Below are 24,423 nucleotides of genomic sequence, written 5' to 3'. Positions count from 1 at the left end.
TGCAAGCTAGTGAACCCTCCATTTAGAACTAAACCAATTGGCTACAAGTGGGTCTTCAAGAACAAGTATATATCAGATGGCTCACTTGACAAGCATAAATCAAGGATCGTGGCAAAAGGATTTGCACAGAGAAACGGACCACAGCAAAACCGACCACCATTTGAACTCTCATTGCCTTGGCAGCTCAGAATGGATGGAAAGTCCATCAAATGAATATAAAGACTGCTTTGTTGAATGGACACTTGAAAGAAATGTTTTCATGTCAAAACCAGAAGGTTTTGTTGTGACGGGACAAGAACAAAAAGAATGCAAACTCATCAAATCCTTGTATGGCCTAGAACAAGCACCATGAGCCTGGTATGGAAAATTGATTAAGCAACTTCTAAAATTAAATTTCAAACACTTTAATCTTGATGATGCAACTTTGTTTGTCAAGAAAGTTGGCATAATTGGTGTATATCTTGTGGCATATGTAGATGATTTGTTGATAACAGGAAACAATGAAAACTATATTGCATCCATAAAAAAAGAGTTGAAGAAAGGATTTGAGATGATAAATGTGGTCAACTTCACTACTACAATCTACTTGGGCACTGAGGTGACCCGATGTAGTGTCCCAAGGTAATTTTCGTCCTTAAGGTTCTAGTTTGACTAGGGTTTTTTCCAAATAAATAAAAAAGGTCACACACAATAGTGCACATCTATTCATCCATTTAACAATAGATATCATTGAATAGCATAAAGATTTCCAACAACAAGTATCTCTCGCGACAATATAACTCTTCAGCAAGACAGTAAGTTAGGGTTGACGGCCCAAAGAACATTCAACTAGTAATTCACCATCAATACTATCAATATGCAATAGATCAATACTCTAATTGCAAACCACACTAGAATTATTCAATTATGTGATTCTATACTAATTTATAGCTTACAGGTTATCTACTGCTGCTACAGTAATGATGCCCTAGCATGTCATCCTGTTGCCCTAAACAGACCTGTTGTCCAAGTCGTTTACTGTCCAGAACAAGGGCTTTCCACCTACCTATACCATACTAACTAGATCAACACGTTACTCCTTGTTTTTATTCAGCACTGCACAACCTGCCTTTGCAACTAATTCGTTGTCAGAATGAGGGCCTACGACAAACTTGGCTCTGCAGTTGCGGTCCGGCAATCTGTGGCTTGTGGTCAAACCACAGAGGTAATGCGTAGTCCACAGATTAATGCCTCGCTATCCACATAATTTGGAACTCGGTAACTCAGAGAGGGCCTTCTGTTCCCTTGTTCTTCTTCAGCTAGTAATTTGGCGGCCCTGTTAAACCACAGAAATACAGAGGGCCTTTGTTGTTTGTAAATGTGACTTATGTTGCCCTTTGAACAGAGAGTTTGGTGCCCAAATAAACCATAGAAAAGGCCACTCTTTGCTTGCCAAACTATATCAACGATGCTCCAAAGAACATGCTACAATAAAGTGAAGAAGAGAGGAGTTTAGCTAGGATGGAATCTCTCACCACAGAATCTAATCAAGAGAGAGCATTAGCTAGGGTGGAATCATCACCACCGAAACTAATCAAAGAAGGGGTCTTAAAACCCTCGAGCCTGGGGCTTGATGAAAACAGAGATAATTCAATCCAAATTGATGATAAAAAGTGATTCCAACTCTCTTTTTTTAAAGGTTTCCTCCTGGGGTTTTCTCAAATTTGAGGGGTTGCAAGTGCCACCCTAAAGCTGGACCTTTTTCCCTAGCCGACCCAAAATTTACCCAATGTTTCCCCAAACATTGGATAATTGGTTTTTCCACCTGTTGGAAATACTGAGAAGGGGTGTGAATCAGTATTTCTTTCAATTGTTATATTATGTCAGTTAAGATTTTATCACAAATTAAACCAGAACACAAGTAGAACAAGAAAGTAATTTTATTAATGAAGATAGTGAGGACTCCAATCCTCTTATACAAAACATTAGGCTCCAACCTGTACAACAAGAATTCTAATTTCTTCAAGGCTCCAACCTTGAATGAGGACTCCAATCCTCAGCCACAAATCCAGGCTCCAACCTGGTCTCAATGAGGACACCATGTGTGTTAGTTTAGTTGTTGTAGATGAATAGCTGGAAGAAAGTAACTTAACTGTAACTCTTTGACAGTGTGAATTTCAGTTAAAAGTGTTAAGTTCTGAAAGGAAAAATGATCAATGTTGACCCACATGTTCAGTATCACCAATTCAATACCACTAGGAATCTACTTTTAATGGAACCATTTTCTACCATTTAAATGTATGTCAGTTTATATCAAATGTGTAATGCTGGAGCAAAAACTTAAATTAAAACATTCTAGGCAAAGATTACTTTGACATGTGATGAGATTCTCGTTCATGCAATTAGTTACAACCAGAGCACTGCCACTCTCGTTTGAAATGATTAGTAATTAGTTTCATATTTTAAATTTGAAAGAAAAGACTGGCGTTCCAAACTTGATATTTCCAGAAGACATTTTATTTTCACTATTTTGGTCATTTTTTAGGAGGTTATATGTATTCATTATCATTAAATGATTTCTTCTTGAAAGCATTGCAAACACTGATGTGGCTTTAGAAAGAATCCAATGAGGACATCACATCATAATCCCCCCTTTTAATATATTTTTTCTGAACGAAAATCAATGCATCATGATTCAAGGCAGAACTCACCTCACGCACTAAATCCATTGTATCTTCAATCTCCTTCCTGTGGGCCGCTATTAAAGCCTCCTCCTCCTGGAAAAATACAAAATAAAATAAGAATAGTTTGTATGAAACAATGCATACATTAGTAGAATGTAATTTCTCAAAAATGCGTAATCTAAGAAAACATATAAATAAAATAATAAAAAGAAAACGATTTCCTTTAGGATGGACAAACATAACATTTATTTTGTTTTATTAATTTTCACATTAATTGCTATCGACCAATGTTGCAAACATTGGCATCAGCAAGGGTCCAGAAAACCAAAAAAAATATAAATAACAAGAAAACATCTGTAAAAATCGGCAAACATCCGCAAAATTAATATACCACTAAAATATCTGTAAAAATTGACAAACATTGGCTAGGCCAAAATTCACAATTTTTTCAGCAACAAAATCAGAATCTTTGCAACACTTCTATAAACCTCCAACCAATGTTCTTGATTAGTCACCCACTAAAGAATTAAAATAATGTATCCTCAAACATTTTTAACATGCTACCGAAAAAGGTGTGCCTACAAAGAACTCTCTTTGGAAGCAAACAAGTAAACAGAATAACAATTATAACATCTTAAATCATAGTATTTGTTGTGTTTTGTTTACAATGCCTTCCTCAAACTCCTATAATGTCAGGGCAGATCTTATATCTTTTAGATCTTTACCCTTCCTAGTTACGGGGAATATGGTTGAGTCGTAACAGTCAGCTGTTGTGGCGAAGGATTTTTCTTCATTTCAGGTGGCAGTTAAGGTTTTGCGTCTTTTTAATTGCTGGAGGAGGTAACCATCCTGGTGCCATGTAAGATAGAGGATTTTCAAATTGATAAAAGCGTTAGTGGGCCTTTTTTGATGGAGCTTACCCATTGCTGATCTCTTTGTGCTGCCTGAGTGTTGTTCTTTTATATTCTGAGTCATTTTTACACTATGAAGACTTGTGGTGGTCAGGGGACTAATAATCTTGCTGAGCTGTTAGCAATTGAACTGTTGATTAAAAAAGCCATTGAAGCCAGTTTTTCCTCATTGCAAGTTTTCAGTGACTCATCTTTTGTGATGAATTGGGTGAACAGTTTACAGGAGGTTCATAATTTGCATTTTTGAGGCTTGGCTGACAGCCTAAATGAAGCAGTGGTAGTGTAACATGTTTGATGTCTTTTCTATCAAGCATATACTCCCAGAGTTCAGTCAGAAGCAGATATCAGTCAAAGGAATGCTTTGTTAAGTTTGTTTACCTCCAGGTGAGATGCACATTATGGAGAACTGGGAAGGTGATTCACACAAGCTACAGTTGGCTTTATGGGCTTAACTTTTGATATAGATTATAGTGGAATGTTAGGCATTATTCTGGGATTTATTAATTTTGTAATGATTGTTTATGTATAAGGACAATTGGGGTATAACTATTGCTGATATACAAAAAGTTGGCCAGTAAAGGAAGACTTTCAAGAACAGCTTCAGGCAGATGGGAGATTGGTGATCAGTTTGGAATATTGTAAGTAATGGACAGGTTCTGGCAGTTGGGGAAATGTCGAATGCTTTTGCATGTAAGGATTGTTATTTTATTTCAATTAAATAAAAATGTATCTTTTTCCTTTGAATCATCAGTAGAATGTAATTTCTTGAAAATACATTAGCTAGGAAAACATGTAAATCAAATAATGACATAAATACATAAAAAGTATAAAAATAAAGCAAATCCCTTTAGCATGGACAAACATGATAGTATATCTTTTTCTGCTATATTATTTCTCACATTAATTGCTATAAACCTGTAACCACAAGTGCTTGATTAGTAACTGACCAAAGAACTAAAACAATGTATCCTCAAACATTTTAAATGTGTTACTAATAAAACGTTGTTGGAATCACAATTTCCATTACAGCAAAACCTGCAGGTGTTAGTAAACAGATGCATCGCCAGAGTTAACAGTTCCTCGAGAGGCGGTTAAACACATGTCGTGAAACACACAAGGAGCGCTGGATTATCCAATGCCCAACAATCTCCCCCCAGCGCGAGCCGGGGGTGTTTTGAACTCGATACCTTTGGCTCTAATACCACATGTGGAATCACGAATGCAGTTACACCAAAACCCTCAGGTGCTAGTAAACGGACACATCACCAGAGTTAATGGATCCTCGAGAGGCGGTTAAGCACATGTCGTGAAAATCACAAGGAGCGCTGGATTACCCAATTCCCAACAAATGCAAAGACTCTTTCGAAAGTTAACAACTAAACAAAATAACAATTATAACATTTTAAATAATAGTATTTGTTGTGGTTCGTTTACCATGCCTTCCACAAACTGCTATAATGTCATGAGATTATACAACATTCAAAAAATGAGTAGAAAATGGTACTTGAGAATAACGCAAAAAATATCTTTCAAGCACGAAACGACTTTCTGTACCTGAAGTATTGCATTTATATCATTATCATAATCAGTTTGTACCCTTTCCTTGAGTCTGGGAGCATTGTTATTTGAAGCAGGATCTTCCTTAAATTGATGCTGTTGCTTTCTGGCAGCATTAAATGCCTCAGACTTGCCATCTTCTTTAGATGTCCAGTTTATCTGTTTGTCCGGTTTTTCATCTCTGCTTGCCTTCCGACGTGTTGGGGAAACCTTCTGCACCTTCTCATCCCCGTATGTATCAAAAGAATTCATAGCTGAAGAGGAGGACTTTTGACTTGTAACAGGACCAGCAATACCCTCTTTCATGTTAACTCTATTGTTTTCAACCATACCTGAAAACCCACTTTCCTCTCTGCTATTAAAGGGATAACTCGATGACAAACTAGAAGGAAGCCTTCCAAGTTCTTCAGATTGACTGTAATATTGAGGATTGTCCACAGACCTTCTACCAGCATCTACATTTGCTACAGTTTGGTTATAATCAGAATACTCCCTTGCATCCTCCAAAGGCAAAGGTGGGGATGAAGACAAATCCTTTGGAGGCAGAGCTGAACTACTTGTACTTTGATCCTTTTTCATATTACTGCTCTTTGAAAGCCCTTTAACCCTGCATTAATACCACCATTTTAAACATTGAATTGTTTCAGGCTTCAGCACGTAAAAAATGAGAAGACCTAAACTAAAAATGTGGCTGTCATCAAGACAGTGACAAAATCATAGAGCTTCCCAAAAAGGAACAAAAACAGACCTATCTGCATATCTCAATGTATTAAGTGTATGCTCACAAGAACCCGAATTAGGAGAAACGCATGATATCATAACCGTCCGTGAGTTTCCTACAAAGGAATCACGAAGCACTTCCGTCAACTTGCTTCCTCGAAATGGAATATGAATTTGGTCATTATCCAAGGCCCGTATACACTCTTTTAGAGCCAGAAGGCTCTTGTTGATTTCCGCTCCCTCCATCCTGCAGATGCAGTACAAATGACAGTCACCAAATTTAAGAATTCAAGCATAAAGGCAAAAGACCACCACACATGTTCATTAAAAGAACAGCCAAATGAAATCAGATTATTTCAAACCTTGTTTGGCGATCATTGTCTGTTGTGTCTGCCCCACGTTCACTTCCAGCAAGATCAATAAAAGATAGCTTCCCAACTATTCTACCACCCTTTGACTCTTTTCCTTCACCATGCTTCTTAATTGCAAGCTGCAAGATAGCATGAGACCTGGATGACTCTTCATTAGCTCCAGTTGAACCTGTGCTTCGGGCTCCATTTCCTTTCTCAATATACTCCTTTACACATTGAATGTCTGAGACTTCAAATTCTTGCAAACCAACAATGCAAACTTGTTGCCGGGCATCCTCCCTCATACACAATTTCCTGGTCAATTTTACAACAGACAAGGAATTAGTTATCCATTTATATGTTCGTATCTTAGTCTTCAGGACATTTCAGATTCTCTGAAGCCAGAGATACCACTGATTGAGGTCATGTACTTAGACATGAGATAATCATCCAATAAATCTATAATGTATTCAAGAATCCATTAGGACATTCACAAAATAATCAATAAAACCATAGACATGTGGGTGAAGAAAATATTATTGCATGATAAATGGTTGAGGCATAGAGCTTTTGCAGAGAGACATAAAGGCTGAGGCAGAGGCAGAGTCCACAGCAGAGGCAGGAGCAATAAGGCAGCAAAATTAAAGAAGCAATTCACAAAATTCTAGAGGTTATTCTTGACCTAGCAAGCCCAAATATTGTAATTATTGTGAAAGGAATAATCATACAGAAGAAAAATGTTTTCTTAGGCAAAGGAAGGAAGTTGAGAATATAAAACTCGAGAAGGTAATAAATGAAAGTCAGAGTTAGTAGAAATTGGAATAACTTTGAAGAAAGCAGTGAAGGCATCCAACAACGAAAACCTGAAACACTCCCTTTAAATCCAAACACAATTATCTGCTTCCCAATTTTCAGCATATTGATTCTAGAGCGACCAAACACAACAAAAAGGAATATTTTTCAAATTTGAAAAAGAAGTAATTATTTTGTCTGATAGTAGAATACACCAGGTACAATGCAGCGGAGAAGTTTGGATGAGAGTTGAGGCGACTATGTCGAAACATATAAAATATAAAAAATGTTCTTTTTTTAACCAAAAAATTGTCTTCTGATAGCAAAATGGCAAATAATAATTCTATTGTTGCTATTGACAAGAAGTAGAGCTTAATTAAAGGAATAAACAATAAAATTGTAGCTATAGGATTCCACACTAATAACATGTACAGATTTGGCAGTGTTCCCTGCAAACAAAAAGCATTCTTAACATAATCCAGTTCACGGAATCAGCGTTGGATAAGAGGGATGGACATCTGAATTACTTGTATCTTATGTTTCTTGAAAGGCATAATATGCAAGTGAGCTACAATGAATCCAAGTGGAGAAAGGCCTTTGTTTGATGACAGCAAAATAAGGGCATCACAAGTACTTATTTTATTCATAGTGATGTCATTGTTGATTTCTGGTAGCATCAGATGTGCTCTAACTCTCAAAATTTGCAGAGAAGCTTAGACACATGCATTCTCCAATACCCAGAAATCATTTTGGGAAATTCCATCCGGAGTTAGTTTTATTAAAATAATTAATTATTTTTAATGGGACCCTAAGTCTAAACTTAGGAAATTAAAATAATTAATGGGTATTAATCTAAACTATGGGTGTAACTTCTAGAAGAAGATGAGGATCAAGCCAAAATGATCTAAGCCATTGATTAGAAGTTAATTTGGGTCGTTGGTTGTCCAACAGAAAGATATAAGAAGAGGCTTGAGGGGCACTTGGAGAACACAACGAGTGAAGATCAGAAGATCGATTTTCTGAAGCAGAGCAACTGTCAGAAAGAATTTTGAAGTGATTTTTTGTAGAGAGGGGCAAGGATAGTATCTGGTGTGGAGTCTTTTCCTAGGCCAGAGAGTACAAGGCAGAGAGGACAGAACGACATCCAGAGAGAGGCTGATTCTGGCCGACACAGTACTGACACAGTGGCATCGCAAAACCTAGATGGAGATCGAATTTTCGGCCGAGTAAATCGAGTTTTAGAAGACGGGAGCCGGGGTGTGAGACTAGGAGGCTAGAAATCAAAGTTTCTGGGCAGCAAAGGACCAAAAGGAAGAGCAACGCAATCCCCAGCAAACGTGACGCAGAGACTGCGTAGGGTTGACACAATTCTACGCAGAAGCAGACGCAGAAGGGTGACAGCATCTCACTACTCGTTTTGTCCAGTTTCTCTCTATATAGGATAGCCAGTTGAGCATCCAACAAATTGTACTAGAAAAATTACTACTGCTTAATATTAAAACCCTCAGTTGCAGCACTGGTTTTCCTACACTGGATTTTTCCGGGGACTTTTCTCCAAACATAACAGTGTAGATGTGTTGTATCTCTTTCATGTTCAGTTTGTTGTTTCCTATTAGTTTCGATATTTACTATAGGAAACAATAAGTAACTTGATTCAGAAATTATCAAGTAGGAGAAACTTAATCAGTTATTGCAGTAGAAATTTGGGCATCCAAATTTTCACAGTCGGTTGTCTTGTGAGAACTCGGTCCACTGGAGGTAAAAATATTTTTTACATTCATTGGTGATTTTTCAAGAAAGATTTGAGTGTATTTTTTGAGAAACAAATCACAGATATGTGAACCTTACAAACAATTAAAACAATAGTTGAAAAAATAAGTGGGCAAACTATTAGATGTTGCAGAGCGATCAAAGAGATTTAGTATGAATCAAAAGATTTTTGTCAAATTTTCTACAAACATAGCATCAAAAGCCTAACACCAGTTGCATACACACAACAGCAAACTGCCATAGTGGAGCATAAGTATAGACCAATTTTGGTGTCCAAATGTATGTTGAAACAAAAAATCTAACTAATCCATTTGGGTTGAAGCATTTTAGACAAAAGTATTTTTGTTGAACTAGAGTGTTAATTTCCTAAACATATAACCCCACAATTAGTTCCTAGCAAATTTATCACAGATATACTTAATAAATGCACAACTAGGTTCTTAACACAATCATTCAGCAGAAGCAAAATTATAATCAATCTCAATCACCCGTGACAAATACAAATGTTGCCCAAGCAAATCAGTTCTTCATTAAATCTTAATCAAACCCTACTTGAGCTCTTGTCCTGAGATAATTGCCCAATTGAAAAATCTATAGTTACAACATTCCCTGGATCTGATCCAGCAGATCAAACACTAGATCTATCCTTGATCTCCTTGTCTGATCTAGAACTCTTATGTTGCACCCTTGCACCTTCCTCAAACCTGGCACACTTGAGTATCACACTCCTCTCTTGCGAAAATCCCTCTCTCAATGGCTTGTGTCGCTGTAAGGTGTCTTTCTCCCATTCTTAGCCTTGCTTTTATAACTTTATATTGAGCTAAATCCCTAACCCTGACCTCCAAAGTGATTGACGACCGAGGTTAGACCTCACCTCTCTTGATATCAACAATTGAGATTAAAACATAATCACTAAAGTAAATGCTTTACTTTTCCTAAGTTTCTTTAGCTCAATAGCCAACATAATTAATTATGTGTTATTCCTAAATTAGACCTATGCTAAGTTACAATGAAAGCTTACTCAATACTTGAGCAAATGTCCTACTTTGGGCTTAGCCCTGTGCAAAAGTACCTGCCTAAGCTACAAACATCAACATGAATTCCTACAAAAGTTGACATCTCAAAGTTTCCATGAATAATTGTTATGATATGGTGGTTGTGCAATAGTGTGTTGGGCCACTTTAGATGGTGTTGTGTGTGATAGTTAGGCACCAATGGATGTTTTCCAACATAAAAGAGTGATGCTTATGTGAATCAACAATGTGAAATTCGACGCTGCATGATTGGAACTAACTACACCAAGGATTTTCATGTTCGAGCTCAAAATGAATTATTGTTTCCTCAATGAGTTCATGCTACTAGTGCATATTGAATACACTGTAAGAGATTGTTGTTGCTTTATAATTTAATTTTATACATAGTTGTTGTATATCTAATGGTTTTCCTAAATGGAATCCCACATCTACCTGAGTTTGCACTGATGACGGTCACGTTAGAGAAACCTGGAAGGGGGGAGAAATGCTCATCTCCACAATGTTAATAAGCAAAATCTCTTATCTATTGGAAAGCCTGACAAAGATGTTCCTCCATGTTCACATATAGAAGCCCAACTCCAAACTCGCCATGCCAAACCGAGTTGTTGCACACATGTCTAGGATGACTAGTTTATGTTTTTTGTATTGTTTAATTACATTGGACGTATGGAGGATATTTCAAAGGACACACAATGGTCATCATGCCTCGCTTTCCACTTCACCGCATAAATGGAGGAGCAGAGGCAACTACTACACCAACTCCTTCCACATTTGGTAATGTTTATGAAGAGACGGCAGGATTAAAGGTGAATGGCCCTATCTTGCAAACACATAAGACTTTCCCAGTAAAGGTGGGACCTAGAATACTTGGTAATATTTTTTACGGGATTTAGAGGACTTTGAAAGCGATTGCGATGAAGTCTAGTGATGTCTATATTCCTCATGGAGTGTTTGTGCCAACTTTGAACAACGGCACAACCTAGGATCTTCAGCACAAGAAGCTATTTGTTGGAGATGTCTTCAATGGTGGTGATTTATATGTGACAGTGTTTGAGAATACTCTGATGGAGCACCGAATCATTGTTCCTCCTGGAGCTATAGGCAAGCTTATAGACATTGCAACACCTGGTCATTACAACATTCAAGATACACTTATAGATATAGAGTTTCAAGGAATTAAAAAGAATCTTACAATGCTTCAGACTTGGCAAGTGCATACAACTATACTCGTCTCTACCAAGCTTGTAGCTCACACACCTCTCTTGACTAGACTGCATGTTCTTGATGCTATATTTCCCTTTGTGTTTGGAACAACTGTCCTCACTCAAGCTCATTCCAAGTATTCAAACTTTGATATTGTTGTCTATGTTGGTTGTGGTGAAAAAGGAAATGAATTGGCTAGCTCTCTAATGGATTTTCCACAACTGACAATAATTTTGCCTATGGATGAGAAGAACCCATGATAAAACACGACTCTTGTGGGAAACACGCACAACATGCCAACGACAGCCAAAGAGGCATCAATTATACAGGGATCACTTTAAATCATACATAGCTTGCGATGTTTGTGTTGCCCATATATTTCATGCCCACAAAGAATTTATTGTTAACGATAGTGGTAGATGGTACAATTAGGAACTCCTATAAGGATTTGTATCCTCAAGAAGTATGGTTGATACCTAAGTGTTGCAAAGTTGGAAGGCAAAAGAGAAAAGCTTGACAAATTTATCATACAAATTTCAGCTCTAGTTATGTATATGTCAATGATGCATTTGGTTCGTCAGTGCCAAATAAATGGAATATCTAGTCGATGGTCTGCTTTGCCTATAAGTATTGCTAGGAGCCTGCACATGCTCCTCAGCATCCCTCAATGTTTGCTCCACCCATCTCGGCTTCCTCATGGTAGAGCTTGAAGGATTATCAACTTCATCCTCTGATTTGTTGGCTATGTCCCTACTGGTGTTGTTGGTCCCTGCTTAGCCTTAGGAGTCTCTCACTCTTGCTCCTCTACCCCTGTTGACTCCCTCTCATGAGATCTCCTAAGGGTCCTACTCTCATCAAATCTGACATCCCAACACAAGATCACCTTTCTCTCTCCTAGAATATAGACTCGATAAGCTTTGAGACCTTGTTGTTGCCAACAAACAAGCCCCTCTCAGATAGATAAGGGCTCCAGCTTAGTCCTCTTCTGTGTAGGAAGTTGGAACATGAACATAAATTGGACTACCAAACATGTGCAAATGATTCACATCCGATTTCACTCTTGTAAATATTTTCTCACGATTCATGTCTTCCAATACCCTATGAGGACTCATGTTTTGCACGTACACAGATGTATTGCAAGCCTCCACCCACAAAAACATAGGCAACTCCTGATCATAGATCATTGCCCTCACTGCTTTCATGATGGTCCGATTTTTCCTCTCAACAACCCCATTCTACTTAGGCTTGTAAGGTATTGTGAGCTCTTTCTTAATCCATGCCTCCGTTCAAAAAACCTGGAAGTCGTTAGGGGTATACTCGCCCCAATCACCTGATCTCAACACCTTAATCTTCTTCCCTGTTTGGTTCTCCACAATAGGCTTGAACTCCTAAAACCAATCGAAGGCCTCATCCTTGGTCTTCGGGATGTAGATCCAAGTCTTCCTAGAATAATCATCTATGAATGTCACGAAGTATAATAACCTTGTGATCGACATTATAGACATAGGACCACAAATATCAAAATGCACCAAGTCTAACACGCCCTTTGACCTAGTCTCGTTGTGAGGATACGCAACTTTGGCTTGCTTGCCAAGTGCACATCCTTTATACACTCCATTCTACTCCGCCCGGATTTCTGGAAAACTAATAACCATCCTTTGCACCATAAGAAGAGCTCTGTAGTGTAAGTGCCCCATCCTCCTATGCCAAATCTCACTCTGGTTACCACTCTCATGAATGAGAGCCTTCACTGGTTGTCCTCTCAATAGATAGAGATCCCTCTCCCTTTTACCAATCATTTGCTTCTTACTGAAATTGATCCCCTTCGGCCCAACAATCGCTTTACCTCCCGTAAAGTTGACCTCCAATCCTCTGTCTTCCATGGCCGAAACTCAAAAGGATATTTTTCTCCAGCCCTGGTACATATAATGCCTCATTCACCTCCATGATACCCCCTGAGTCCATCTGGAACTCGATACTCCCAGTGCCCTCGACTACATACTTGACCTTGTCACCAAGCTCCACATTTACACCTCTAGGCCCCCTGGTCATGTTGGTGTAGAGTTCTCGAGATCTTGTCATATGATGAGATGCTCCACGAACAAAAGACCTCTGGTGATGGTTCCAGAAGGGCAACATACTAAGGTGATTTTTTTCTCAAACTTCTCGGCCATCTCCTCCATCTATGCAATAGTTGTTGTAGCAGTCTTATCCTTGCCCTTCTTTTTGTTAGGACACTGACTAGAAAAATGTATGAATTTATGACAAGCAAAGCATTTTACTTTGCTCATGTCCTTTTCCTTCTTGTTTAGTGAAGACGCTCCTCCACCTTGGTTCTACTTGGCCTTCGCTTTGCCCTTTTTCTCCTATGCAACAAGAGCAAGCTCATCTTTCTCTTCTCCACCCTTTTGTTGTCCATTGGTTAATGATTTTTCCCATATTTCCTTCTAGGTGAAGTCATCCCATAACAGACTCCTATCAAGAAGTTGTTTACGAGCAAGAATCCCATCCACAAAAGTAGACCATTGTTTTACACACCCCTTCAGAGCAACTTTGACCAGCTCTGAATCATGCACAATTCCCCAACAGCTCTGCAAGCTCACCATAGGCCTGTTGGACCTCATGAGATAATATGTCACAGTCTTAGATCTATTCATTTTAATAATATCTAATTTTTTCTGCAGCACCAATTTTTTGCTCTCATTTGTACTCTAATAAAGGTTGGTCAGAGCTACCCACATGTGTCTTTTGACATCCTTCCCTGATATGTGAGGAATTATAAGATCCCTTGCACCATCCAAAATTATGCAACTCGTTTTCATATCCTTGGTCCTATGCTCTGCTGCAAGATTCATATCTGAAAGAACATGCACATCTCTGCTCACTTAATTCATCTTCAAAATCCAGTAAATTTTCTCCATCCAAGGGCTAAAATTTGATACCCCATCCAACATGTATTCGTATCTCAAACTGCTCAATGATGCCATCTCCACAAATCAACCACAGCCATAAAACCCAACTACATAATTGTAAGAAATAATTATGCTATTGCAAGAAGGAAAAACTTGTTGTTGCAAACCCTCATGATCTCAAATCCACCTTTCATAGTCTTCTAGATAGCTTTGATAACATGTTAAATTTCTAAAACCATCCAGACTTATTCTCTCACGAGAATTAAATTTATCCCCACCAATTTATTACTTACCCAATTAATTATTGAATCACTGAAAAAGAAAATCATTGGTATTTTTAACTTCTAGAATTAAATATATGCAATGGAAATAACAAGAGAGATAATCACACATTGCAAAATAGAAATCACCCACAACAATTCTCCATCATTTCATCATCTGGATTGACTAATAGATATACAAGGAAAAATACAAAACCCTGAAACCTATAACACAACTCCCTTAAAATGAATTTGGCCCAACATAACTCAACCTCAACGAAATTAACCTCTGGATGAAATCGACCTGTAGAACTTAACCCAACAACTCAACCTGTGCCCTCCTTGCGTGCCACTGACGTGTTAGTTTTTGTAGCATCAGATGGTGTTCTAGTCTCGAGACTTTGTGGAGAGGCTAAAACACAAGAGTTCTCCAAAACCCATAAATCGTTTTTGAAAATTCCACCTAGAGATAGCTCAATTAATTTAATTGACCATCATTTAAATTCTTTCCCAAGTCTAAATTAGGAAAATTGGTTACTTTGATAGTAATTAATTGAGAAAGGTGAGGATTCTATAGAAACTCACATAAGATCGACTTGGAGATGATCTCATCCATGAATTAAGTTTTAATCTTGGTTGTTGGAGTCCCAACCGAAGATTATAAGAAGTGGTCAATGGGTAGATGGAGAAACACACATCACAGTGAATGAGAGCCAACAGTGTAAGTTCCTTGGGCAGTTCGAGCTAGCCAACAGCAGAGTTTGAGATAGAGAGAGGACGAAGGTCTAGAGAGGGGAAGAGATAGTGATTCAAAGGAAGATTTTCCAATTCCAGAGAGTAAAGAGAGGAGGCCAAATTATTTTTCCTAGAAGCAGCGCAAGGCCTACACAGTTGCTTCAATGAGCAATTCAATTTTGCTAGAGAGGAGGTTATTTTAGTTTCTAGAGGTCGGGGGGTATTCTAGGAGGCAGGAGAGACACTTTCCCAATCAGCGACAGGCAGGACGGCTTTATTAGCCTCAGTTTCGGGCTAAGCATGTGACAAGATGCGCAAAGGTGACACAGAGGGTTTGGACAACTTGCTTTTCAGTTGTCAGTTTAAGCGGGGATTGCTTGGAGACGAAGGTAGATTCCGTGAAGTGATTTTGCTAGTATTTCTCTCAAATTGGATAGCCAGTTGGGCATCCAAATCTATTGTACTCAAAATTCAGTGTTGCATAATAAAAAAACACTCAGTTGTTGCACCAGTTTTCCCATATTGGGTTTTTCCGAGGACATTTGTCCAAAAATAAGAGTGTCAATCTTTATGTGTGCTCTAGTATTTCTCAGTTCCTAGTTTTGCTTCCACAATATTTTATTTGGTAAAGAAATTGCAGTGTGAATAATTCGTTATTTTGTCGTAAACAAAACAAATTGCATAATTAAATTTTTTTAGTTAAAAGAATTAACTCCAATCGCTGCATTTCAAGGAATTTTCACATGATGCCCACTAGGGAAAACTTGGCCATCCAGGCAAATTCAATCTCCCTCTGGCAACTGCGCCCTGCAATCTCCTTCTACTCATCCATCCTGGATTCGCACAAACCCACTCGCACTTCTCCTTCTCTATGCACTAGTCCACTAGCCACTCACACTTAGAGAAAAATTCTCTCTCTTTGTGATGACTTGCTCACACAATTTGTGCTCTTCATGTGTCTTCACCTCCTCACTAGGCTTCCTTTATAATCTTTATTGAGTCCAAATCCTTAACCCCAATCTCTTTTCTAGAACCATCTTGGCGATCAACAATTGAGATTATTTCTAAGTCACTTAAATAATTAAATTATTTATCCTTAGAAAATAACTCAATGGTCCACAATATTAAATTTTAATTTAATTTAATTATTGTATTTTTCCCAAGTTAGACTTAGGAAAGAAGACATAAATCACTAAAAAAGGCAAATAATGTCTTCCACATGCTAAGACACCAAGCCTATGTAAAAGACCTTTCGAAGCTACCACTCACATCAACTAAATAAGCATCACACAAACTTGATAAACACCATGTGAATCTCAATATGTAAGCACCTGCTGATAAATATTGCAGTCATGCATGGAATGCAAGTCTGGGAAAGTGAGAAGAGCAACTTCAAGTGGTGGAAAAAGCTCAATCAAAAATAGAAAATGGAAAAGAGAACGAATGCAATGGTACTATGAGTTGTCAACAAAATCATGGTCACTATTCCCAATTTGATAGTCATTAATATGACAAATTATGTTTTCAATTTATGGTGTGTATCCATAAAGGTATTGAAGTCAATATATCCAAGGAATGGACAATATGAAATGTCTTCATATGTGTTTTGACCAACTTGTAAATGGGAGTAATGTAAGAGGGAGTTCCTCAAACAAGGAATAGCTCTTGGTGGAACAGAAGGGGTCAAAACTGTGTACCTTTTGGAAAGTGGTCAGTGATGGCAAGTAACATTCAGTCACCTAACTTAATGTTGCAAGGATTCGTCCATATTGGAATTAGGCACTCCAATACTGGACAAGCTTGTTTTGGAGGTACTGATTATGGATGACAAAGATGGAGACACAAACTATATACATGGCTTTAAAGGAGCACAAAGAAATCAGTGAAGGAAAGCATTATGGTTCTACAGTAGTTGGGTCAAAGGTTAAAATTTGCATAATGTAATTGAGCATAAGGCTGTAAGCTCTATATAGGCCTGCATACCCCTGTGTTGGTTATGGTTTGGTATTCAACAGTGGTTTTATGGAATTAGACTCATAGCTAGAGGCTTAATGTTCATTGTTGAGTTTCTATGAAAGGGAGTTTATTCACCAATATAAGGAGCTGTTCACACTTATGTGTTGGGTGAGCCATCCACTGGCTATAGACACTGGGAGATGTTGGACCATGTGTTTTAAAATCAAATCAAGTGATATTTGAGGAACAGATGTCAGTAGATAACAAGGTCCATCAATGGCACTGGTTAGTTCTTGGAAATTGCTGGCAGAGTCGTTTGCCCATTCAGCAGGAGTTTATCCAGGAGTTGAAAGAACCATGTTGTTGGAGGACTTCCTATTTAGATCAGTGGTTACAGCAGTTAGGTGTCCATGTATTCCGGTGAATGGTTGTTCGTCTACATGGACTTTAACAGTTTGTTGTTAACTCTATTCTCGAGGTAAGACTCACCAACGTGGGATCATCTTCTGATCTGAATAGGCTTTTGTTACAGTAGAGACTAAAGAATAATGAAGATCTCAATAGACAAGAGAAGTACACTCATTAAGGGGAGTATTAGAATAGTTGATATTATGTGTTAGTATGTAGTCACATAATTTATTATTGTATTGGTTATTGTAGAGTAGAGAATATCTCTATGTGAATAGCTTTGTTCAATGGTTTTAAGAGGTTGTTGGATTAAATCTAGAATAGCTCCTAGTTTAGTGTGTGGTTGTATTCCCTCAACTAGTTATGATTATGATAAGCTAGTGTGTCTACCTTTAGGCAAAAGGCTTCATGCATTTATATGCATGAAATCAAGTTGATGTAGAAAACATGCAACACAATTTGTTGTAGCATCTCTATTCTCTTATTCTTCTGATAGATAGGAATAGAAATAAGTTGGAGGGAAAAGGTAGGAATTTTATATTCATTGATTACAGCATTAATCAAAAGAATTAAAGTTATATGATCAATTAAGATGTAAATTTTTATTAGAAACTTTTGCAAATAGAAGCTCCACAAGTAGAATATGAATAAGAAAGCAAAACTCTGATAACATACAGAAGAGAAATAACTTGAAGGGTAGAATTGGAGTTCGAAGACGAGAGAAAAGGAAAATTGGCCAGCCAATTTTAAGAGAAGGTTAAAATAGTTTTCCAAAATACAAAGCCAGATGAAAGCCAGAAGAGATGCAGCATGGAGAAAGTAAGAAGTCCAAACCCCCCTACAATGGAAATCTTGCTTTGACACAAGGAATTGTGATTCCCATGATTGCTTTTCTTTTGAAAAAGCTAGTAAAAAATAGGAATGGAGTGATGCAATACAAGTAGAAAATGATACTTTATGGTAATTGAGGCTGATGAGTTGTAAATAGAGGCATCGGACTAAATCCAAAGGTAATGGATCAGTTGATAAATAGAAAGCAAGGCTAGCCACAAAAGGATGTACAACACAACTTGGATGTCAACTTCATCGAAGGGATGTCAAAAGAGTATTTTTAATGGAGATTTGGAACAGGATGTGATTTCAAAGGGAAGGAAATGCTAGTATGCAGGATGGTCAAAACATTGTATGGATTAAAGCAATCCCCCAAGCATGGTACAAAAATAATGACCACTATCTCAGACCATGTGGATTCAATAAAACAATAACCAGGCCATATATAAATTTTGTAGTTTGTGTTGTCTAGATTTTTGAATCGTCCCAGGATGGCACATTGGAATGCAACAAAGAGAGTGCTAAGTCATATGAAAGGAACTATGAATTTTGGGCTCTTACTCTAGCATGAAAATTTTATGTTGAATAACTTTTAGGATGCATACTAGGAGTAGGCAGGGGAAGTTGATAAAAAAATTTAAATCAGGTCATGGTCTGGTAATGTGATTTATTGGGTGACTAAAAAGCAAACCAACACTTGGAGAAAGTGGTGATGCAGATCGGTTATGCAGGATTTTGTGTGATCTGAAGCATCAACAGATGCAACCAACAACTTTGGGGTGCGACAACTCGAACCCAATAAAAAAAGACAAGGAAAATGGTTTTAATTCAAAGATAAAGCATATAGAGGTTCTTGTTCAGCTAGGCATGCAATCAGCTCCAGTAAACAAATGACAATCACATAATTCTCGAACCCATCTTTGTGTAGTTCCAAGCAAAGTGCCCCTTCCAACACTAAGCCGCCTGGCATGTAAATAGACAGTAGATGATATCTGCACACTCGTATAAGGGCAGGCAGGCTCTTGCACAGAATTTGTATATTACGATTTTTATATGATGCACATCCCTAACTTCTTCCCTACTGCAAAAGATGTTTCTGCCATCCTCTACTAGGTTTTGGGTAACATGACAGCTGTGGACAATAGACATGCTGTGCTTATCGACCTTGTACCAAATTTCCTGACATAGTGCTGTATTGACTATATTGCACCTAAATTCAGCATTGCAAGTAGCATTACATGAGACCTCATCTCGAAAGGATAAAGCTCTAGGCCACAAGCAGTTAGTTTTCAAGTGAAGTAGAATACAGAAGCATGTAGTCATTTTGTCATGTTGCCATGAAGATAATCTACAAGTTTCAGTTTTAATTGATTCTTGCCTAGACCAGGAGCTTACCTCAAACAATAGTCTCTCTTCCTTTACAGTAAAATAAAGTTTATTATCCGACAATTTGATGTCAAAATCAGTATTCCATCAAGTTTTCATCAAAGTCTGATTTATATGAACAACAAGACAAAAGCATTCTGAGGCATCATCAAAAATTAAATTTGCAATCCTCTAGCATAACAAGGAAAAAGCATGCCAACAATGACATTATAAATCCAGCTTCTAGACTTTGAAGTGCATCGATAGAAATGAGGGCACTGAAGCCTCCAAAATGTCTTAGATTACGCACAATAAAAAATGACACAAATATCCTAGAAATAGACAACTTTCTTCTTAAATTCCTCAATGCCATTGAGGAGACATCACCAGAGAAATAGTAGGCCATTATAAGGTTGTCCCGGACGGAAAGTCAACCTATAAAATTTAAAGGATCTAAAATAACAGAACAAATCCAAGCCAAACCAAGCTCTATGAAGATATACAAGCTGCACATCACAACGGCTTCAAATTTAAGAGGAAGACAGAGTCCTAAGGGAGTCAGCTTTATTAGTAACTAGCAAAAGATACAATTTTCCACGGGGCGTGTCTCCCTTTGGGGGAAACCTGAGGAAACACATGGGGAAACGTCTCCCCAATGTGGGGGATGTGTTTACACGAAAAGGGGACATCTAAGTGCATCCCCTCCCCCAGAAGGGGGATTCCTGGATGCTCCCCCTTAGATTTGGTCTATCAACCCATGAAGATGGAAAAAAAATAAGGGATAGAGCTTTGAGAATTCTACAACCTTGGTAATATTAAATTCTTAAAGTAAAAAGATAGAAAAGTTAAGATAACGAATAAATTTTTAGCATTAACATTAATTCTTTAAGGATGTTTGAGAGTGTTTTCATAAGGAGAAGGTAGAATTTCATATCCCATTCAAAATTCAACAGACTTAACAGTTTTCAATATTTCAAGATTGGCACAATTATAGCAAATCAACTGGATTGCACAATGATGAATTTGCATGGGATGAGATGTTAGTTTGGGGATGTTATCATTATATTATCTTTATATTTTATAATTTTAGAAATGGGGACCTCGACATCCCCCCATCCCCGCGGAATTTTCCTAAAATTTGGAGGTGCTCACACACATACCTCTTATGCATCTCCCTGCGTCCGCACTACCCTACCCCAGAAACTTGGTGGAACATAGAAAAGATCCCATTGCAGAAACACCAGAAATCAAATCTTCACACCTTACAAGGTTGATTCAGTTGCAAAATTGGCATTTAAATTTGTGAGAACCTACGATAACAGGACAAATCCAATACAAAACAGATTTATGACGATATGCAAGCTGAATGACACAGTGACTTCAAATTGAGGAAGCAAGCCTTAAGGTAGTGGTCACATTGAACTAGAGTTTTACAGATGCACTGAACATATCATTCAGTACACCACATTCTTGAATCTAAATAAATTTCCCTAGTTCATGAGAACCAAGAATGCTGAAAGAACAAGCAAAGAATAACACTAAATCACATTTCAGGTTAGAAGTCAGCAAATCAGAAAGTTTATTTACCTGTACAATAGAAGTACTCAATGTTTAATTACAAAAATTAGACCCCCATGCTTGTGGGCAACAAGAATACCGAAAAGATTGAGAGGTCTGATGGTCAAATGTTCATGTTTATCAAAATTATATTCATTCATAAACATGCATCTTAAAAGATATCATATTGCTAGGTGGTAACAAAGAACTCAGCAAAAAAGATTCAATACTTCTAATGATGCACTGTTAATTTTAGGTATGTTCTATGCTGATAACAAATTTACTTCAATTTTCCATATTAGCTCAATATCAATTCCAGATTAGCAATCACATTTAGCATGATAGTGAAATGCAGATAGAACATAAACATAAATCGCAGAAGACAAGCCAAGACAAGAGGACACAAGATATGGCGCTAGCCAGGGACAAACCCCAATGTGGGGAAACCCTTGATCAATTCTTCTTATAGGTTTTTCAATAGTTCAGCACAGAGAGAGAGATAGTACTTCTTCCATTGATCCAAGGTGACTCCATCACCATGCTGCTCCTCACTGTGTTGCACCCAATCATCATTTGCTGCATAGCTCACTGTTTAGAGGATTCTCTATATGCTGCACTGGATGTCATTCTAACACTAGATGGGCAGCCTTCATGATAAGACAGTCCTACCTATCCTCACATATTGGCAGCAACATCAAACTTGCTGCTCAAACCTTGTTTGCCTATCACTGTTAGTGACTGTTTGGTTAGGGCATATGGCTGTAGCCTTTGATTCTCCAACAGACTCCCAAACAGCCCTTGAAGGACTGTGGCATACCTTAAGAGAACCCCTCCCTTGCTGCGTTGATGCCTTAGGGCATATAACAGCCCTTTACTGCCCTACGCAAGCCCAGTTGTGGTGCTATGGCCTGCGGCCTAGCACAACAGCATTCAGTCCTTAAGACATGTCACAATCAACATGTTTAGCCCTCAAGCTCGGCCTAACAGCTAGCTAAGATGACAGCGTTAAGGTCTGCCTTTAGCTATGTATAGAAGTCTCTTTGCTGTGATGATGCCTGCGGCTAGGGCACATTTTGCATCAGTTGTGGCTCATCTATAACCCTTCCTTAGATTTATGGCTAGGGCTCCTTTAAGGCCTCCTTATGACTGCAGATTAGGGCTGCCTTGCTGCGTATAGTAGTTCCCCTAAACAGTGGATAGATCTCCCTTCTTTGCTGCAGCTAAGTAGCCTCTTTTGACTGTGGTTAGGGCATCCTTTAGACAGTGTATTAGGGCAGGTTAGGGCAGCGTATAGGAGCAGGTTTAAGCTGTGAATAGGAGCCTCTTTACTGCAGCCAGATCTCCTTTCTTGGACTGCGGCTAGACCACCCTCTTTAAGATTGCGGCTAGGGCAGTATTAGGTCTCTTCATGACTGCGCCCAGCCTTCATGCTTAGACTCCTTTCCTCCTGCGTCTGATTGGAGGACATTTTGAGGCAGCTTTGACCACCGTTGACTTTCTAGTTAGGGCTCATTTGGCAGATCTGTTTTGGGCTTATATTTGTCCTCTCCCTCTCTCTCTGCTGAACTATTGAAAAATAATAAGAAGATTTGATCAAAGGGTTTCCCCACATTGGGGTTTGTCCCTGGCATCCCCCACATCTTGTGTCCTCTTGTCTTGGCTTGTTTGCTGCATATGATTTTATGTTCTATCTACATTTACTGTCAATGTTTATAAGTTGATGTGGTTGCTATTGGATATAATTGGAAATTGCCAATGGGCCGCTACAGGAACATTGAAGTAAATTGTGCTTAAGCATTGAACATACCATTGTTATCAAAAATTAACAATAAAGGAGATTTGTAAAAATTAAAGACCCGTGAAGACAATGGAATAATTATAATTCAGGAACTTCCATACAGGTTCAGTGTGAAAATCAGAGAAATAGTTCGAGATATTTTTCAAAAGTAATTCTATTTTGTAATTTACTTTAGTGAAAAAAAGTGAGTTATATTTAGTAGTTGAGTTTAAAATTGTATCTCATGCATAGGTTAGACAAGAAAGAATCTTAAAAATAAATCTTCCGCTAAAAGTATAAAGACAGGGCAAGGTAGAGGATTTCAAGATACTTGAGCAGTTGAGCAGATGATGGAACAGAAGGGGAGAGAGAGCAGGCAAACCAGGAAAAGACATTTCCAGCAGCATTCAGTCCCATACATCAGTTCCATAGTTTTGTACAAACAGTATTTTATGGATCTATACATTCGTATGGATATTATCATACTGATCTTTATATTCATGTGGACAATTCATATATGTGTCCATAGAGTTTGTACAGCCATGACGTGCATCCATACAACAGTCACTTCACTCAATTCAAGGTGTTTTTGGTATTCATGCAGTGTTTTTATTGGGAGGAGTCTGGAGGTTTCCTTGTAAGTTTTTTTAAGGAATGTAAAGCTGAATTGGAGGAATTACATGTGTATGTGTGAAATTAATATGTATGCTTCCACAATTTAATTTCTTCCTATTATGGACCGTGGTATTGAAGCTATGGTCTGAAATTTAATTCAGCAATAATTAAATTCAGCAATCTACTTGTTTGATTGAGATCATACAGACATTAGTCAGCTAGCACTTGAAATTCTCACAAAAATAACTGAGGAGGAGTTTGTACAGAAGCTACAGGGCCTGGTCATGTTCATACCTCCTGTCGCCAAGAAGATCATATAGTTTGCCCCCATATATCTCAAAGAAACTAAGCCACAAGCGAAACCCTTGCTCTCGATAGAAAGGTCTGTTCATCAACTTAAGTATATCCTCTGAGGCTCTTAGTGGCAAAGGCTGCATTGTAAATGTCTTTCCACTACCTAAAAGAATAAAATTCCAGTAGATTAGTGACTGCCAGAGTACAAACATCACAATTAACCATAGGTTCAACCAGAAACAACTAAATCACAAACAGACAATTTCTAGAGTAATCATTATCATATAGACTTTCATATTAACCTATGACCTCTATCAATACCAATACCTACACAATGCTGAAAACTTGCCTGTTTGACCGTATGCAAAGCATGTAGCTTTTGTACGCTGAAAGATGGTTGGAACAATGGGCTCCACAGTAACTCGATAAACCTACCCATCACAAAGTTCAAACATTGTCAATCACAAACGTAACTCTGCAGCACAGCAGTAACACAATCACAAACGTAAACTAGACACCAAGGCATCTAAAGATAGGATGAAGACGCCAAGTTTTTCCTTGTAATTTTAATCAAGGTTATAGATATTGCAAGAAATTATATGAAAGTTAACAGTTACAGTATTATGTTACAAATGACGAACTGGTAGAGCTAGAATAAAGGTGAGATTATATGAAACACTGAAAGTGAACCCAGTTTTAACAATGTAAAACTT

The 24,423-nt window shown here is 38.0% G+C and overlaps 1 protein-coding gene across 1 annotated transcript in view; it reads right to left on the bottom strand.

Moving 5' to 3' along the window:
* The window catches only part of KINESIN-13A (P-loop containing nucleoside triphosphate hydrolases superfamily protein), an 83,027-nt gene that overhangs the window by 13,159 nt on the left and 45,445 nt on the right, over nt 1-24,423 (bottom strand). Inside the window, exons 8-13 of the mRNA XM_089403075.1 lie at nt 24,056-24,141; nt 23,711-23,869; nt 6,214-6,516; nt 5,880-6,098; nt 5,129-5,738; nt 2,691-2,756 (exon numbers count right to left, since the gene is read on the bottom strand). Of these exons, the coding sequence (XP_089259201.1) occupies nt 2,691-2,756; nt 5,129-5,738; nt 5,880-6,098; nt 6,214-6,516; nt 23,711-23,869; nt 24,056-24,141 (1,443 nt within the window). The remainder of the gene's footprint in view (nt 1-2,690; nt 2,757-5,128; nt 5,739-5,879; nt 6,099-6,213; nt 6,517-23,710; nt 23,870-24,055; nt 24,142-24,423) is intronic.

Source organism: Pinus tabuliformis, chromosome 2_1 (assembly GCF_031772625.1).
Source record: "Pinus tabuliformis cultivar Carrire ecotype Pingquan chromosome 2_1, CPIR1, whole genome shotgun sequence".
In the NCBI taxonomy this organism is placed as follows: Eukaryota; Viridiplantae; Streptophyta; class Pinopsida; order Pinales; family Pinaceae; genus Pinus; species Pinus tabuliformis.
The sequence above is the reverse complement of the archived record's forward strand: the minus strand, read 5'-3'. Positions and strand labels throughout refer to the sequence as shown.